General features: G+C 41.2%; 1 protein-coding gene across 2 annotated transcripts in view; it reads right to left on the bottom strand.

Moving 5' to 3' along the window:
• aff2 (AF4/FMR2 family, member 2) overlaps positions 1-18,397 on the bottom strand; it is a 188,057-nt gene that overhangs the window by 48,559 nt on the left and 121,101 nt on the right. For both annotated transcript variants that reach the window (XM_063499843.1, XM_063499837.1), the window contains exon 10: positions 9,997-10,034. In XM_063499843.1, the coding sequence (XP_063355913.1) occupies positions 9,997-10,034 (38 nt within the window). The remainder of the gene's footprint in view (positions 1-9,996; positions 10,035-18,397) is intronic.

The raw sequence follows: 18,397 nt of genomic DNA on the forward strand, positions 1-18,397 counted from the left end.
TGTAACCAAAGAGAACCAAGTGTGTGTGAGTCAGCAGCAGATCTCTCTTGCAGAGGAGGCTCATTAATATTATTGATTCAAGTCCAAAAGACCCAGACTGTGGCGCGACTACAGTATGCCACTCTTTCTTTTCCATCTGACAAATGAATAACTTTTGGACAAATGAGGCTTAAATCAGTGCTACAAGAGGACGTTACCTGATGCATCTCTTCAAGAGAATTATTAAGTAGTTATCATTTAGTTTACATAAAGCTCCAAAAGCAAACTGATTGTCCACTACTGTGCAAAAAGATCTGTGCAAAGTTCAAAGTTCACCCCCAAATATCCCAAAATATGACACTGGACTTGACGTGACCCCAATGGCAGGCAGAAGTCTTTTGGTCAGCAGTTTTTTCTTAAGCCGGATTACAATCTGCTTCTGTTGTTGCTCCAGGAAAAACTGGAGCTTGCTTTCATATAAAGCACCGTCTTATTTAATGAGTGTCTACTTTCTAACGCTCCTCGGTGGGCAGCTAGCCCACAGTGCCGATAAGACATCTGGCAAGAAATCAAGGTGAGAACAAACATCAGCTGAGCATCTGCTGCATCGAAGTAGGCTGCACTTGTTTGTCATTAGTGCTGGAAAATAAAGACTTGTGCGAGTGCCGGGCTCCCTCTACAGAACTGTGTAAGTGGACCTGGGTGATGTTAGTTTTTTAAATTATTCTTTGTGTTGCTATCAGACGTTTGCAACATAAAATGTCTCTTTTTACACCACAATAGAAACATTATGGACAAACGGTGCAAAGGGCATTTAATGCATCTGATGGGAGGCTTTTTTATTTCAGCTCGTCATTCTTCAAAAGACAAAAACTGCCCGACACGAGTTTACGTTTCCCGCTCTGATGTGTTTCGTTTTTGTTTAAAGAGCGCCGAGTGAAGTTAAAGGAGGAGCGTGAGCGTCTTTTACTCTCAATGGGATTTTCAGTTGAGTGCTCTCTAGCCTATTTTATTCTGGCAACATAAACAGTATGTGTTGAAGGAAGGAGATGAAAGGAGATGAGTATGCGTGTGAAAGCATTACATCTGGCTTGCTTTCCTCCTCTTTCCTCAGGAATCAGCCATCAAGCCGTCAGAAATAAATTAATGCCGCCGTCGTTGCCAAATTAAAATGCGGCGCCAGCTGGTGCAGACTGACGGAGCAGCTTTTAAGTGGACGTTTCGTGTACATGCCTCAGATGTTTAGCTCAAGTTAAGACATACAAACTTCATCTAGGAGTGCATTAGTGTGTCTGAGCCGATGACTTGATGGACATTGAGTTACTAGTTTTTCCAAACACATTCCCCTTGTTGTCAATTAGAAACGGTGAAACATATGTCACTTATCTCTGAGTGAGCTTGAGATATTAGCTCTTATTTCATTATTACATCCCTATTGTTGATATCCTGTCTCCCATAATATCTTATATTACCTCGTTCATGTATTTACAATCACTCAGCTCAGTCTGTGTTATAAGGCTGTATATAAAGGAAGTGACAGGACATATGTTTCCAGTATACAAACTACACGAAAGACAATTTCCTCTTCAGTGCTTCCAATTAGTGTTTCTGTCCTTGTTTATGTCGTAAGCATCAAACCTGTTTGCTTATTTAGGACAAAGCGGCTTCGCTCTGGGTTTTTTCCTGTGTATTCCTGTGTCAACGTTGCATAAGTAACACAGATAAGACTTACAAAATAACCTTTGTCAGATCTTCAGGCTCCAGCAGAAGCTTCGGTGTCTGTTTATTTGTGTGATAAAATCACAAGCACAACAGGGGAAATGAAAGCCTTACAGCCTTGACAAAGTGATCCGTTGGTTTGATATGTCCAGTGGGCCTCACAAGATCCACACGACACCCACATATTTAAAGGCTGCAGCCTTTTAAATAGTGACTCAACAAAGTATTCGTGGTTGGAACTATCAACAGGGTCAAGGGGGAGAGCTCGGTAGAAGTAATTCCTGGTTTTTGGAGGTTTTGTTTTCTTCATCATACCAGTGAGACGTGTGGAAAATGTGTGTGTGGGTCACAGTCCTGTGCTACAGCAAGCTACAACGCTGCACATAATGCTGGTCCTTTAGCAGAGTCGGGAGGTAACAAAGTAACTACTGAAGTGGAGCTTTCGGGTATCTGTACTTTACCTGAGTAGTTCTTTTTCTTACAGCTTTTTACTTTTACTCCCTGAATGTTCAAACAAATATCTGTACCTTGTACTCCTTACATTTTCAAAACAGGCTCGTTACTTTTGGTTTAACGCTTTGAGGGGAGTTTTTATTTCACATCACGGCGGGCTTCAAACATCAAAGTGATTTGTCCCAAACTGTAACACATGAAATGCATTTATCACCAGGAGATGTGGCACAAAAAGACATGAAAGATGCAAAAAACAAACAAACCCAAAACCCTGTGTGGCATAGTTGAAGGGGTTAAATTGGGTGTTTTCATTTATTTATTTTTTTGGCACAACACCCGAAAAACTGCAGGTGTCTGTAAGTTGCGGTACTTCAGCCTCTAGCCACACAGAAGACGAGCGAGCATAAAGGGAGTTACATTTTATTAAGTGTCAGGTAATTTCAAATGTAACCTTTCTATCAGTTCAACAAACAACTAAAGGTCCAGCTGCTGTATTTCACAGAAAAGGAAGAGAGCTGACTTCACTCAGAGATGGAGAAAGATAAGAAAGACAGGAGAGGAAGAACAGAGGGTGGATTTAATAGTAAGGACTGCTGTTTGATAAACTGGAAATGTAAAGTACATGTGGCATTATGGGGTTTTTTCATATTGTGAAATGTGCTACAAACCAAACTGAGGTTGTTATTTAAGGTTGCATGAAAATCCTCTGCAGTTCAGTGCAGGACAAACAGGTTAGTTTATTTCACAATATCTCTTTTTTCTGACAAAAAGAGAGTTCTTCCTTCCCACTATCACTAATTCCTGGGGTTTTGGCGCTTTAACTGAATAGATGTGCGGTCCTATGGAAAACAAAGTCGACCCTTACAGCTTCCATAGAAGTTAAGAGGGTAACAAGGTAATACCTTTGGAAACAGTAAAGGTGCACTTAGTTTTTCACATGACTGCACAAAGTCCTGGAAAAATTATAGCTAATCCCGTCTATGGTTAAGTTATACTTTCATCGTATATAGTGGTATTTACATCTGATTTTCAGAAAGGTTTTGTTTTCTGGTCTTTCTCCAAGTGCATCTCAAATTCCTCCAGGGTCCATCAGCTTTACACTGTACTGTTCACTCTGGACTCGGTCACCATTAATTAACCAGCAGGTATTGAACGCAAGGAGGACAATCAAGAGACAATAGACAGCTGCTGATATTGCTTTTTCATGTTCCATTTGCCTCTGCTGTTAAACTGAATTGATCAGGCTCTTTAGACAAGAGAGCGAATGGCTTTGAGCCAGACAGGCCACCGCTCAGATAAACTGCTGCCAGCGGAGACACGATGCAACAGAGGCTGCAGGAAAAGTGATCATGCTGAACAGGTAACTACAGGTTCTTAAAATAACCGAAGAAGGGAGTGAAAATATGCACAATTACAACAGCATTATGGGACTGTGAAGTGAAGATGTGGAGGCCATCTGGGCTCAGTTCATCTGTCATCTTATCATCTGCCTTCAGCTCGCTGGTTCTGCCCTGCACTTGGCAGAGCTTCCTGCCGCACAGCTGGCTTTATAATCTCTCTCCATCTCCCTCTCAATCACGCGTGTGTGCACGCTCCAGCATGTGCGCTTGTTTACCTAACGCATGTCTGTGAGGACAGAAAGTGAAAATGTGACATGATTTATGAAATTGTTGCTGTTGCTTTGTTATGGGGGACCAATGTACACATCTATCGATAATTACTGGAAATACAAATTCCTTGTTGGTAAGAAGATTATTAGTCGGGTGAGTAAATCATTAAATTCTAACAATAAAACTCAATCAAACAAAATCAGATACAGCATTTATTAAGCATTTATTAAGCACGGTTGCATGAAAACTAAAATCTGCAGAAGAAAACCTTTTGTTTTCACCTTCACGTTGCTTCTCTCGGCTTCCAGGATTCAGCGATACGTGCATGTGCATCTGTGTATTTGTGGCGTGTGTGAGAGTGTGTTTGCCCCGGGCGCTACTGTGGGGAAGGCTATAATAGGTTTCCATTTCTACATATGTAGCATAATGTTCCCTGGCAGCAGCAGGGGTGACACTGTTTGAAAAGGTGTTTTTACATTTGAACTTGCGCCAAGCTGCACGACACTGCTTAACCTGTCTGTTTAACTTGCCAACATGATTGCATTATTTATCACCAACGTCAGTGCGTTCACGTCTGGTTACATTACAAGAGAAATGAAACACGACTACTTAAAGTACAGTTAAGGTAATCACGTAGATATCTTAATTTAACAGGTGTATCTAACAAGGTGGCTGGTGAGTGTATTACCTGTCACATCAGTCGAGGTATTTCTTTACTCCCACTAACTTCAGTCACTAGTCTTAACTTTGAGATGATCTATTTCAGCACCCAAATTAATATATGAGCATGTGACAGTGCAAGTGGTTTTGCAGCCTTTTTAAAAACCTCTTCTGTGTGTTTCATTTGATATATCACAATAAGCACTAAGTCTTTCTTTTAAACTCAGCTAATGCTGGTTTATGTAAATTTTTTAAAGTAATGTTTCACTGAAAGTGACACGGTTAATTGGCCCTGTAGCTGAATGTCTTATTATGTTAAATACTCCTAAATTATCTGGGTGCTGGATTCTCTTTTACTACAATTAACTGAAACATATACTTGAGTTGTAGCTACATAAGCATACACAGCTTCACAGTGATACTGCAGAGTGTCCTGTATTATAGATATAGTTGTAGGCTTTCTAACAAATCAAACTTGATTATAATGATATTATGAGTTATGATAGTGTATAGACCTCTGCCTCCCTAGAGGCCGGCCTGCCCGTGAGCAACATGTGTTCAAGCATCGCCACGATGACAAACAGCGAGCGATGCAGCGTCTGTGTTAATATATCTGCAGGACACCCTTAATAAGCTCGATCGACTGACGAGCTCTACAATGTTTTCAGGTGACTTATTAACAGCTCGGCCACCGGCTACAGTGTAACAACACTTAGTCACAGCGTTGTTGCTCTCTGGTGTCACCAGTGAAGCAACCAGAGCTACCTGGTAACCTTCAGCCAGTCACGTGAGTGAGTGCCGAGTATTTGAGCCAGTGTTTTGAGTTATTCTGTATTTGGTTCTTTCTTTGTGTTATCATGACATTTAACAACTTACAGTTTAGTCTTGAGTTTAGTTCTTGTCTTTGTCTCATCCCCATGTCTCCTGTGAGAGTCTGTCATGTCCTCTGTGTACGTCTCTCGCCCTACGTGTCACAAGTTCCTACATCTTAGTCACGGTCTCAGTATTGTACTTCCTGTTTTATTTTGACAGCGTCTCGTCCTGTGTTCAGTGTGTTCAGTTTTCCTATCCCTGTCTCGTCACGTCTAATTCATTCCTGCTGCGTTCCCCATGTGTTACCATGTCTGTCCTCATGTGTATATATTGTGTCAGTTTCCCGTTGTCCCATGTTGACATGTGTGTTAACCTTCCCATGTGTCTGCATGTCTCAAGTGTTCAGGTGTTTAGTTTGGATTCTTTTCTCATTTGGTTAATGTTTTGTAATCTCCCATAATTATTTCTTGCTCACGTTTTTAAGCTCGTACGGTCCTACGTTTACATAAATATAATGGTTAACGTCCATCTCCATCCTGACTTTCTATATAATCACAAACACTGAACACCTGTAGGATAAAACAAGTGAAAGAAAAGCTGCTATTCGAGAAATAAGGTCTCATTAAATAATAATAACTTTCCCATGAACTAAAAGTAGGTTCTTCTTCTGTGTCAAAGCATTCTGCTAAACTTCCTGAACACAACACACTGACCCGACAGCCTGAACGAGCAGCCTGTTTTCATTACTGCTCATGCAAGCACATCCATCATTGTTGAGCTTTACTATATCAGCATATTGATTTGCCCGTGTCTGAATGGTTTTGAGTTATTGCTGTCCCCAGTTATGAATACAGAGGACCTGTACATCAAAGAGCTCTCAGTAAAACCCATTCAACACCATTCACAGCACCGCTAACTAAAATAACACTAGGACTACCCACCCAGAACTACTCGAACGCTATTACTATTAAAATAATCACAAAAAAAAGGCCAGTTCATATCACTGGGGGCGATTTTCCTCACCAGTGTGATGAAAGATGTGAACGGGATATAACGCACAAAACAGAAGCAGCTAGCAGAGATTGTGAAGATTACAGAGAAGTAATAAAAGAATGATACAGTCTAATATACACTGTGGTGGGATGATAAGGTGGGTGGTTGTGTGTGTGTGTGTGTGTGGCACAATAACGACTGGTATGTGGGTAACGCTGTTAGAGCAAGGATTAAAAAAATATGCGTGTCTGTATGGATGGTGTGAGGAGTGTGGGTGAGACAGCGTGTGTTGCTTTCCACGGGGGGATATAGCCAGTGGATCGCTCACAGCATCTCTAGTCCCAGCGTCCCCACAGATATCTGTGTGTGTGTGTGTGTGTGTGTGTGTGTGTGTGTGTGTGGTGTTCAGTAGATTGGGCTGCAGAGTGAATGGGCTCATTAGCGGTAGCAGAGTAACACATGGCCTGGGGCACACACAGACACACACTCTCTTTCTCTCTTGCTTTGCTGTCTGTCTCTCTCTCTCTCACACACACACACACACACACACACACACCTACACACACACACACACACACACACACACACAGTCACACTCCAGACTTGAATACTAATGCCCTCAGATTGTGAACACAACCAGCCTCATTTATAAAAGATTCTTATATCCTAATGCACCAGTCTGGGCTTCACAACACATTGCAAGTAAAAGATGAACTTATGAAAAATTGATCCCAGTGCCAAAATCAGCTGTTTACATGGATTCTTTCCAATGTTCTGTGATGTTAAAAATGCATCTAACATTGTTTTTTATTCTAATGATTAAGTAGGTGATATGTTCCCCAAAGATGTTAACACTTAGCAAGAAGACAAACCGGGGAGCCCACACAGCCCTGAAAGATAAATGGAAACATGTCTTAAAATAATGAAAATGGGCTTTAACACCTCCAGAAAACTTATCACTGATGACAGTGTTACATCCGCAGTGTCTGTGCCTATTAGATATATGTTTAGTGAAGAATGCAATTAGTGGCAACAAGAGAAGCACAATTAAATAAATTAAAAAAAGATGAACCAGGTGATCCTACAGAGCTTGTCTTGGAAAAGCAAATATGTTTGGCACAACAGTGCAGATCATAATTCTGATTGCAAAAGCTGCCAGACATGACAGACTACAAAAAAAATCATGAATTCATTAATTATTACAAAAAAACCAACACCAGCAAATATGCAGTCCTCTGGAGAAAGCTAGACTCATCATCGACGACTAAAACATTTGTTTAATCAGCCTGCACTTCTGATATCACAATGCTCTTTATGACTGCTGGCCAATAAACGGCTTCAACTGTGAAAACGGAAATGGAAACTGAAAACACTGACAGTCTTTAAGAGATTGTTTTTGGACCCATCCATCCACCCCAACATCCTGCCATGGTGGAGCATCGCTCGGCAACATCATCTCTCACCTTCTCCTTTGCTCCCGTTATTATAAAACCCCTAGATGGTTGCAGCTGTTATAATAAAACTATGGTTTATAATCAACTGCTTCCATAATTGCTCAGTCACACTGGGGTAAAAACAGTACAGGAACATCGGAAAAATTCATGGCTGCCCTGCAGTTGGTCAGTGATTGGAAGTAGTTGACTGAACATGCAACACCCTCAGCCTCAGTCCGTGGGTGACAACTTTAGACGGTTAGTCCAGTACACAGGTGGCGAGAGGCGACCCGTTTCGACTGAAATGGACTCATCATTCTCAGACAGACTGGCAAAGATTTGCTGTCTAATTTATAAATGCTATCCCAGTTTGTTGCACTATGAATGCAATAAATGCAACTTGTCTACGGTGTCTTTTCGCAGTAAGCGATACAACTCAGCTGGTTGCCGACTCGTAGTACTTTGGTTATATTCCTATATGAAGCAGCCACGTCATTCTGCAGTTAAACTGCCATCCTGCAGCAACTATGTCACTATTTATGGAGGAGTTTCTGTTTCAAATCTACGAGGCTCTGGTTGGAAACTGAATGTAACCAGTTGACTTTCTCTTTAATGTGAATTTATGCATACAGATTTGACATTTTTACCAATTTCTTACAGCTAATCACCACATTAGCAGACACAGGTCGCATGTAATTATTAATTTAACCCCATCCAGTGTCAATCTGATAACAGTGGACTAGTGCAGACCTGGTCCTTGTCTTCAAAGCCACCATTACAAGATGCAAGAAGATCACGAGTACATTGCACATGGTCACAATAATTTGATCATGCAACCACAGTTTTCCATAGTGTGACTGTGATACTAACAACCTATTATATGGGAGGAAAGTGTCCAAACTCTGATACACTCAGAGGTAACGGAGCCACAGGAGTGCAGTGGTTAGCTCTTTCACCTCACAACAGTCCAAATACATCCATGTTCGGTTAACTAGCTATTCTAAATTGGCCGTGATTGTGAATGTTTGCCTGTTTGACTGGAAAACCTGTCCAGAGTGACCCCAGCTTCTCACCCTAAGACTGCTGGGATATGCTCCAGAGCCCGACCCCCAGTGGATGACAACCTTAGGACAAGAGCTGCTGAGGCTGGGAGGTCCCTCGCTGCAGAGTAATGATTAACAATGTGGTGGAAAAAAAATAATGAATTGAAAAGAAAACAAATCAGGAACAACGTGTTCATTAATTATGCAGGTCTTAAATCATTTGTACATGTGCCACTTAACCAGCTGAATCAAGAATAAGCTGTTCATTTACTACAACATACCGCAGGACGATTATTACTGATGCTTGATCTACAGTAACAACTGGCAGAAATAAGATTACGCTAATGCACAATGCATTACATCCCATAACCCAGGATAATAAACAAAAAAGGAAATGCTGGAAACTCAAAAAGCATCGATAACAAGGTGCCCTACACTCGAACGAACAACAGAAGCATCTAAATGTTAAATGTGTGTTAAGCTGTAACGAGACCACATTTATTAAAAAAGAGCCTGAGGAAATGTTACTCGCTGACCTTCAAACATAACGCACGCATGCATGTACGCAGGATTTTATGTTTCCTCCTCAGAGCCACAGTCTACACGCAGAGCCCCTGCAAAGTCTCCCTGCGATACAAATAGCGAGTCTGCTGCCTAAATCTGAATGTTAGAGCTGAAGCGTGCGGGCTGCTGACTCTTGTTATCAAGTGGACACCTGTCGCCGCAGACGTTTCGGTGAATTAGAGGCGCAACACCTGCAGAAGACTTAATAGCGGCTGCATTTGCGATTAACTTCATATAGCAAAAAAACCCCTAAAAATCAAACAACGTCCTGCTAAAACGTTGGATATTTACTGAAGCGAGACGTGAGAGCAGGCTCTGCACTCCTAAACTGTGCTTTCAAAAACAAGTACAGAAAGAGAAACACTGACCACAGCTACCTCAATTGCCTGTTTCAGGGCAAGAACAGTTATTTATAGCTTGTTGTTTGGCTGATATTGAAAGTCACACACTCCATTAACCTCATACCCTCTGCCAAAGACTCGCTGGCTGCCACACCATATAGAAGGATGATGCCCCGGCTACTTGACTTAATGCAGGCCATATGTGGATCTGCCTTATTTCTCTCTGCCAAAACAACAAGTAATACACGACATCTGACTGCGGTCTTGCTTAGCCCAGGTTGCTCTCGGTGGCAGAAGAGCAGCTTGCACGCCAGCTCTATTGTGAGTGCTATTTTCTGTGAGGATAAAAACGAGGCTGCAGAGTGCAGCGTTTGGTTATTTGTCTTACCTCAGGGCTGCGGCTCTGGCTTTAGGCTTGTCGGACACCTGTCGCAAAAAGAAACAACAACAAAAAGAAAAAATCAGAAGTCATGTTCATCGATTACGTTTAAGTATCGAGACAGTGATGATGGTGAGAACACGAGTGCACCGTGTGATAAACGTCACTGACTTTACTCGCCGTCTGATTAATGTTCTTATTAAGAAACAAATGAAAGCTTGTTCATTTTTTAAAACTCCAGAGTGTGACGGATGCAGTTATTCCACAATCGGAGGACGAGCGAGGAGCGACGTGCCTCTATCGATCACCTAATGGTTCGATTCAAATCAATTCCAGACAGCGCTGATTAATTGATCAATGCGCTCATTTGGTTGGATTAAATGATACTAGACACTGTGCCAAAAAAGAGAAATAAAATCAACCCAAATCGTCACAGTCTGTGTAACTATGTATCTCTAAAACATCTTTTAATAAACATCAGAAACAGGGTGGTAATATTCCAGAAAATACGACTGGCAGCATTTACTTTTAAGGCAATTGTATCTTATTTTGTTTCGCTTTCTTTGTTCTTTTTAAATACTTTAAATAACAAAAGCTGCTCTTTGCACGTGTTATACTGCACTACAGATGTCTCACCATTCCCTTAAAAGTAAATGCTCCTCAGAGAGCGTGCTGGCTTGGCACAGGATTATTTTGGTAGATACAAAACATATGTTGCATAGTTTAACTGCATAGTTTTTTCATAGTTTAGTCAAATTTGTTTAAACATTTAATAATAAACATCAGGGAAAAAAGTTGTTGATCACAAGTTTATTTTATTTTCCAGAAAAAAAACAAAAAGTTAGTCAAGAATGATTAGAACCTGTAACATACACAACAAAGAATCTCCCTATGTCGTTTCCTATCGGTCTGTATGTATGTTTTCAATGCAAACAACGGCAATGCTATTCGATGCTTTTAAATAGCGACATTATTGTTGAGAGGTCAAAGGTCAAATGTATGACAGAGTATTTTAAGATTAAATTTGAAATCCTAGTTTGAGAAAAGTTGAGATTACAGTTGTTGCTGCTGCACTCTACAAAATGCTCAGTGTAGGTGAGTTAGTGATACGACCCCCTCTGTACTGAACGACGGTGTAACCATGTGTGTGTCTTGCTTTTCTTAATTATTTTCCAGAAAACAAAAACTATCTTTTCACCTTCTTAGCCTCACCTTCCCTCGATCAGCTCTCCTCTATTAGAAGAAGAACTTCTTGTCATTAAAATGACAGTAAACCTCTATTTGCTCCTTATCGTCTCTTCCTTTACGCCCCCTCTTCCGTGCTTCCTCCCTGCCCTCTCTCTTCACTCCGAGCCTCGGCTTTATTTCTATTCATACTTTTCCTCCTTTCAGCAAAAAGAACGGGGGGGGGGTGATTAAGCATGTCAGTGAAGCCTTTTCCTAACCTCCACCTTCTCCCCCGTCCTCTCTTCCTCCCTCTGACGCCTCCCAGTCATTTTTGCGCATGGCTACATCAATTAGAACGACAAAACAAAAACAGTAAACTCAATTCCCGCAAATATCAGCCATTAATTTTTCTTCAAGCACTGTAACCCAACAATTAAAATGAATTACTCAAACAAAAACAGGACCTTTTCTTCCCTCCGGCTTGTTGTTGTTTTCCCCCCAACTCTCTCTCTCTGTCTAGGAATAAGGTGATTAACTGGACCAGTAAAGTTTCTGATAGATCGATGCGGAGCTGCAGGCTAGAACAACAAACCTCCTCAGATCTTTGGCTTTGGGAGGCTTGCAGGGCTCATGGAGAGGATCTATGTGTGAATATATTTAGCTGGCTGGTGGCTTTACTTGGATTTAAATAAAGAACAAACCAACCAGCATTTATTCACACAATCTCCTCTGTTATAACACGGCTGCGAGCATTGTTCCCGACAAAAAGGGACAAGCTGTTTTACCAAAAGCAACACGATTCAGACGTTAAAGCTTTTCCAGACGTATATGATTATATTTCTAAAATCCCCTCTTCGCTCGCCTTTCTCGTGTGGGTGTGAGACATCTCAATGTTTCACAGCGGGGCCGGCAATACGGTCTTAACAAGGCTTTAAACACCCCCTCACCAATTTAAACAGGAAGCGAACAATGAATTCTTTGCTTGTCTTGTACGGTGTCGCTTTACTTTCGCGTGAGAGACTTTGTAAAAGCATTTCTAACACCTGAACTCAGTTCTCGAATTTATGATGTAACTCTTGCGAGGAGGTTGCGTTACTGAAAATACAGGAGCTGCTGGATTTTCACAAGTGGAACACAAAGAGACTGTATTTTAGCATCTTTCCCTTTCCAGCTGGATTTGACACAGCAAGTCCACCGAACACTTTCCCGTTCCTGTTCGTGAACATTATCAGTCTTTAATCTGTCCTGTTACATACACGAGCATTTCTGCTTGGTTTGATGGCTGTAATCTCAATCATGTCCAACAGACAGCTAACATATGAACAAGTGTTTTTCTTTGCGATGTGTTAGCCAAGATAAGGACTCTGTTTACTCAGCTGCCTTTAAGCCCACGTAGTCACTTTAACACTTTCCATTTACTCGGCAGCCTTTTGAACTCACTGATCGATGCCTTTCTATACTTCTATTTGTTTGTGCTGTCTAGCTTGCTTTGACTCGCTGTTACGCGATATTTCTATTTCAAGGTTCGTTGGTAGCCTCTGCACTTTCCTTTTTTTTAAACTGCTGCTCTTCTGCAGGAAGTCTGCCAATCTCTGATGGAAGTCGCAGCAGTGGACATGATCTGCGCTCTGAGATCACCTAGCATTACGCCAAAAATGAACAATTGCATTTAGTTGCAAAACTGGTGATTATACAGGCATGAAAAAACCTACCAAGGCTAGAAGTAAACATATTCATTTCAAAAACCCAATTTTGAGCTTTAATTAAAGTTGTAGTGAAAGCGGTGTTCTGACACTTGCCCCGTCGTCCTTGTTCTCTCCATAAACACCCACCGTTCGCTTCTTTCAGCTTTTCTTTATTTATGAGGCCGCTTCGCAATTAAACCACCCAGGACTGTGATTTGAGGTCACCCTGTAACTATGTGCTTTAGATGATTAATAGGTGTTGCCACTGGATAGATAAAAGGTCAGAGCTGCTCACTTGTGCAACACGACATATTTTCTACACGTGTCGATTACACAGACTTAACGGCACCCCGAACACCAGCGTGCGTCTTTTTGTCGTAAAGCTCCGCTAATCAGATTTCCTTTGATGCTCTGGTTTCGTGTTTCCTACCTAGTGCACATTCAAATCCTTGAGTACATTACTATGATGTGTACTGGATTTCCAGCAGTTGAAGTGTTTTCTGTGCATTTTGTAGTCTGCATGCTCATTTGCATTCTGCAGTGCACGCCAAGTGCCAAGCTAAACAGAAAGCCATTCACAGAAATACTGCTTCATAGTACTAGAAGCAAATGCTTTACTTCCTTTTTAGCTCCCTTCTTACAATCTGTGATCCGTCCAGAATATAGATGACATAGGAAGCCAATGCAAAGTGTTTTAAAACTATTTTGATAGGAAGAGGTGATGTGTGAGGATCTGTCACATAGTAGACCTTTTTCTTCATGTAAAGGCTCAGTCACAGTAAAAATGATTTGGCAACTGGTGATTACACTGACAGACTGATTGAGTTCTATATATTTCTTAGTTTTATGCAACTGATTGCAAGTAGCTACAACAATGAAATATTCACCCAGAGGTTGAGTGTGCAACACCCTCAACATCTGGGCAACTTTGATATAAAAGTGACGCCACAGGTCACCTGGTGGGAGGCAACCTGTCTCCAAGCAATCATGGTCCAACTCAGACTGGCTGCAATCACTCTCAGACAGACTAGCAAAGGTTAGAAAATAACTACCATCTAATTTATAAACAATCAACCTGAGTCAGTCTGAATGGATGAGTGCGACTTGTTTGCAACGTGTCTCTTTCCAGTAGGGGACTTGACGCAACTGGTTGTCAACTGGTTGTAGATTGACGAGGACGTCATTTTGCTTTGCCAACCTGCAGCAACAACATCACTGTTGGTGAAAAAAATTATGTTTCAAATTTGTCAGAGTTTATTTGGACCTGTGTAGATTTGAGATTTATGCCAATTTGATATTTGCTGTATTGATACAAAAAAAACTATATTAACGCCAAAAGCCAACTCTCTGCTCCATGCAGTGTGCATGCAGCTCAGGTAAGTTCATGCATGCAGCTCTTTTAACCTTTACCAACCAGCTCTGTCAGGCTGGCATGCTTATCTCTTTAGACCTGATTTCCTCCACAGATTCATCCTAAAGCTGCGCAGCTAAAACTGATCTCCTCCAGTTGCATTTTCCTGAATTTAATATTATAGTGTCGTGTAACATTACTCAGCCTACGCATAACAAAACTCGTCTGCACTCAGTATTACTGTAGCTAGCCCACAGTGCAGCAGGCGTGATGTGTTTAAGGCTTCCTTTCTGCTAGACACTTTTCCAAGCTGCAACTGTGCCTTCATATAGAGACGGAACTTTTAAGCCCGACTTTGCTCTGACCAAGGTGATCTGTCATCACGAGCTCGCAGAGAGAAAAAGAGAGAAACACAGGCAGATAGAGACAAAGGACGGTCCTGCAGCGGTAATTGGGTTGCTGTTTTTCTGTCAGTTTCTAAAGTCATTAGGAACATCTCTCTCTTTTCTGCCCTCACTCCTTTCCTCTCCTCTTTCCTCATCTCCCCCTTCCTCTGCTCTTTCTTTCAATTCCCTCCTCTCCTCCATCTCCTTTTGCTCTGTGCCAAAAACATATTCATCATACTCCTCTGCTGCCCTCACAGTGTTGTGCCACGGCATACTAATGACACTGTGCATCTGTGTGTGTGTCTCTCTTACACACACACACTCTGTCAGCATGTGTTTATATTTATGTGTTTGCTGGTGTAAATGCTTGTGAGGCAACGTCTGCATGAGTACACTGTATGTGCATCTCCCTATGTATATGTGCGCAAATGTGTAGTACATGCAAGCATATATGTGTGTGTGTGTGTCAGTTATGAATGTGTGCGTGTTGTGTTTTACTTCAGGCTAAGAAAGCTTGATAATACACCGTGCACTCATTTGCCATAAGCCTGTTAAGAGCATGCACGGAAAAATGCCACCAAATACATCTCAGCCTCTCTCTCTGTCTGTCATCTGGTTTTCTATCCCTCTTTCTCCGTCTTTTCCTCCTGTCTGTGTTGTTTTCACTCTGTTTGGTCTCTCTCCCTCTAACTTATTCAGTTCCTTTCATTCTTTCGCACCTCCCTCTCTGTTTATCTAAATCAATCCCAGTGTCTGTCTTGCACACAGGCTGACAACAAAATAAAAAATACAGAGCATGAGAGAGAAAGAGAGCGACTGAATGTATGGTGAAAACAGTCGAATTAGACTTAATCCTGTGTCCTTTTGGCATAAACTGCATATATTTTGTGTTTTTATATCAAAATGTCAAATATCTCTTTCGCTAACACACATAATAAAAATAAAATTTGCACAGACAAATATGATTTCAAGTATTTACCTATTGCAGTGTGAAGCCTGTAGTTTTTGTTACCTACACACAAACAATACAACAAAAAGTCCCTCATACACTGCTGCCTTTCCCCTCGCTCTTTTTAATTCTGCTGGGACTTGACAATATGTCAGCCACAAATGGGAGATTGGAGGAAAACCATTTGTGTTTGAAACTTTGCTGCATAAATAAAATCCATAGAGGATGTTTCCAGCCCTTGTCAAGGTGTTGACTGCTTGGCTTCATCTTCAAATGGTTCAATGAATTCTGAGTAAAACATGTTTTCGTTTTTTCTTAAATACAGAAAGATGGAAAAATCCACTTTCAATGTAAAGGCATTCAGACACTTTGATTAGTGCTTCGTTAAATCACCTTTAGCAGCAACGTCAGCCTCAAATCTTCATTTCTTGTTATCTGAGATTTCTTCTGGTGTTTCTTTTATCCTGTCTCCCTCCCATCACCCCCGGCTGGTCACGGCAGATGGCCCCGCCCCTCCACGACCCTGGTTCTGGCTTGAGGTTTCTTCCTGTTAAAAGGGAGTTTTTCCTTCCCACTGACTGTTGGGGTTTTCTCTGTATAGTTGTAGAGTCTATGCCTTACAAAGCATCTTGAAATGTCTGTTTTCTTTAATAAATAACATTTTATTTAATTTAATTGAAATTCTTGAGCCTTTTGGGAATCTTCCATACGACTGTCTATGACCTTCTATAATGCTCTCCCACCTCCACGTCCTATCAGGAGCTTTTAGAACCGAGGAGGTTCTTTAGTACCTGTCTGAGTAAGGTTCTTCTCCTCCAATTACTCAGTTTTGCAGGGTACTCAAACCGAGGGAACTGCTGATAGTTCCAAACAACTTCTGTTTCAAACATCATACTTTCAGCGCTGCAGAAACATACTTGCAATTTTCCCCAGATCTATGCCTTTACACAATTCTCTCTCGCAGGTCTAAAGTCAATTCGCTCATGACTCCCAAGGCTTGTTATTCACTCTGACACACTATCAGCTATGACTGCTTTAAGGTGTATGCGCTTCCAAATTATATCCAGTCATTTTGGCACATTTACGTGAAGTACCTCAAGAACAGTTGATAAAGACCAAATGTCATGTTAAAGGACCGGAAAACTTTTTCAAAGATGGTGTTTCTTAGTTATTTCTCAGAAATGAACAAAATGATGTTGTCTTACGTGTAGATTGATGATAAAACAAATAATTGAATCTAATTCAACAAGACAAAATGCTGATGTCACTTATTGGTTCAGGACACCGTTAGTTAAGGCCTCAGTGTGACTGATGCCACATTCATTAGAATTAGCAGACAGTGACTGGGTAGAGCTGCCTGTGTCAGCACAGTCAAAGTGGCCACACATCTTATTTTAACCCATAAGAATATAGAAAGGAATGAGAATATGAAGGAGGAAATCAGCTATAGAACAAACTGTTTTTGTAGCAGGCTTTATTTCTTTATATGGATAAAGCTGTGCATATGGAGACTGAGTGGCCAACAAGAACGGCAGTTTTTGGCGCTTCTACCTTGGCTTCATTTTTCAGCTTTGGCTGAAGGTGGCTTATATGACAAGTAGGACTCGCTAGTTGTTCCAAATCTCATTCGATTGGATAAATATATGCATACAAACTGAGTGCAAACGATGCAAGCAATCAAATGTATGCTACTGACATACAATCATATGAAAAAGAAAGTTTTTCCCAGTACTCTGAGGTTTGCAGACAATCGTTCATGATATCTTATTTATGGTCTCGCTATAATATTTTGATTCGGTTGAGTTCTGGACTTTGACTGAATCATTGTAGATTTGTTGCTGTGTTTGGGATCACTGTGAGACAGATGACCTCACATTTGACTCCAGAATATGATGATTACAAGGTGCCCAGGTCCTGTGGCTGCAAAACAAGCCCAAATCATCACCCCTCCACCACCGTGCTCGACAGGGTGTTTGTACTGTCATAGATGGCCAAACATCTCCACTTCTGTCTTGTCTGTCCAAAGGACATACGTCTTACAGTTTGTGTGCAGACCTAAGCTGCGATTCCATTTCTTTTTCTTTTAGAGAGAAGAGGTTTTCTCCTGGAAACCTTTCCAAACAAGCCATAGTTGTTCAGTATTTTTCTAATTATACTGCCACTCACCGCAATCCTGAATGCACACATTACACAAACTTAAACCATTATAAATGACCTGCCATCATTTATAATTATAATATCTACCATCATGGTTATTATACAATCAGAAGGCCAGTTAAAATGGGATGAGAGGAATCGGTATCTTCATTAACAGAAAACATCTCACAGACTCTTTGATGAGCGCTGATATCTGTGTGCACAGTGGGGAGGGGGCAGCAGCACGACCCCCACTGACTGCTTTGAACTCATCTCTGGCATCATTAGCGCGTGATGACAGTGATTAGAGGAGAAAGGGCCACCGTGCCAATTTCCATACTGAAAAACAAGACAGGAAGAGCAGGACAACCGCACGCAAATATGCAAAGTTTCCCAGAGTGACAAAGCCGACCTCTTTAGTCAGTGAATAGTGGATAAAAAATGCTGATACACCCCACACCAGGACACATCACCGCTCCAAGGTTTGTAAACATCAGACCAGTGATGGAGAAGGTACCACCAATACTGACGTTCTGACCTTTAATGACTACGCTTGGTGTATTTTAGCCCCAGAATTAGCATGCAGAGCCACCAGAATACTAACTGACCTACTGTATTTAATTACAAACACTTAATAAATTGAACAATTTAAAAAGCTATTACAGAATGATGAATTAAATTAGCATCTAAATGATTCATTACAAAACTTAAAGTAAAAACCAAAAGATCATTACAT

The sequence above is a fragment of the Pelmatolapia mariae genome, linkage group LG2 (assembly GCF_036321145.2).
Source record: "Pelmatolapia mariae isolate MD_Pm_ZW linkage group LG2, Pm_UMD_F_2, whole genome shotgun sequence".
Lineage (NCBI taxonomy): Eukaryota > Metazoa > Chordata > Actinopteri > Cichliformes > Cichlidae > Pelmatolapia > Pelmatolapia mariae.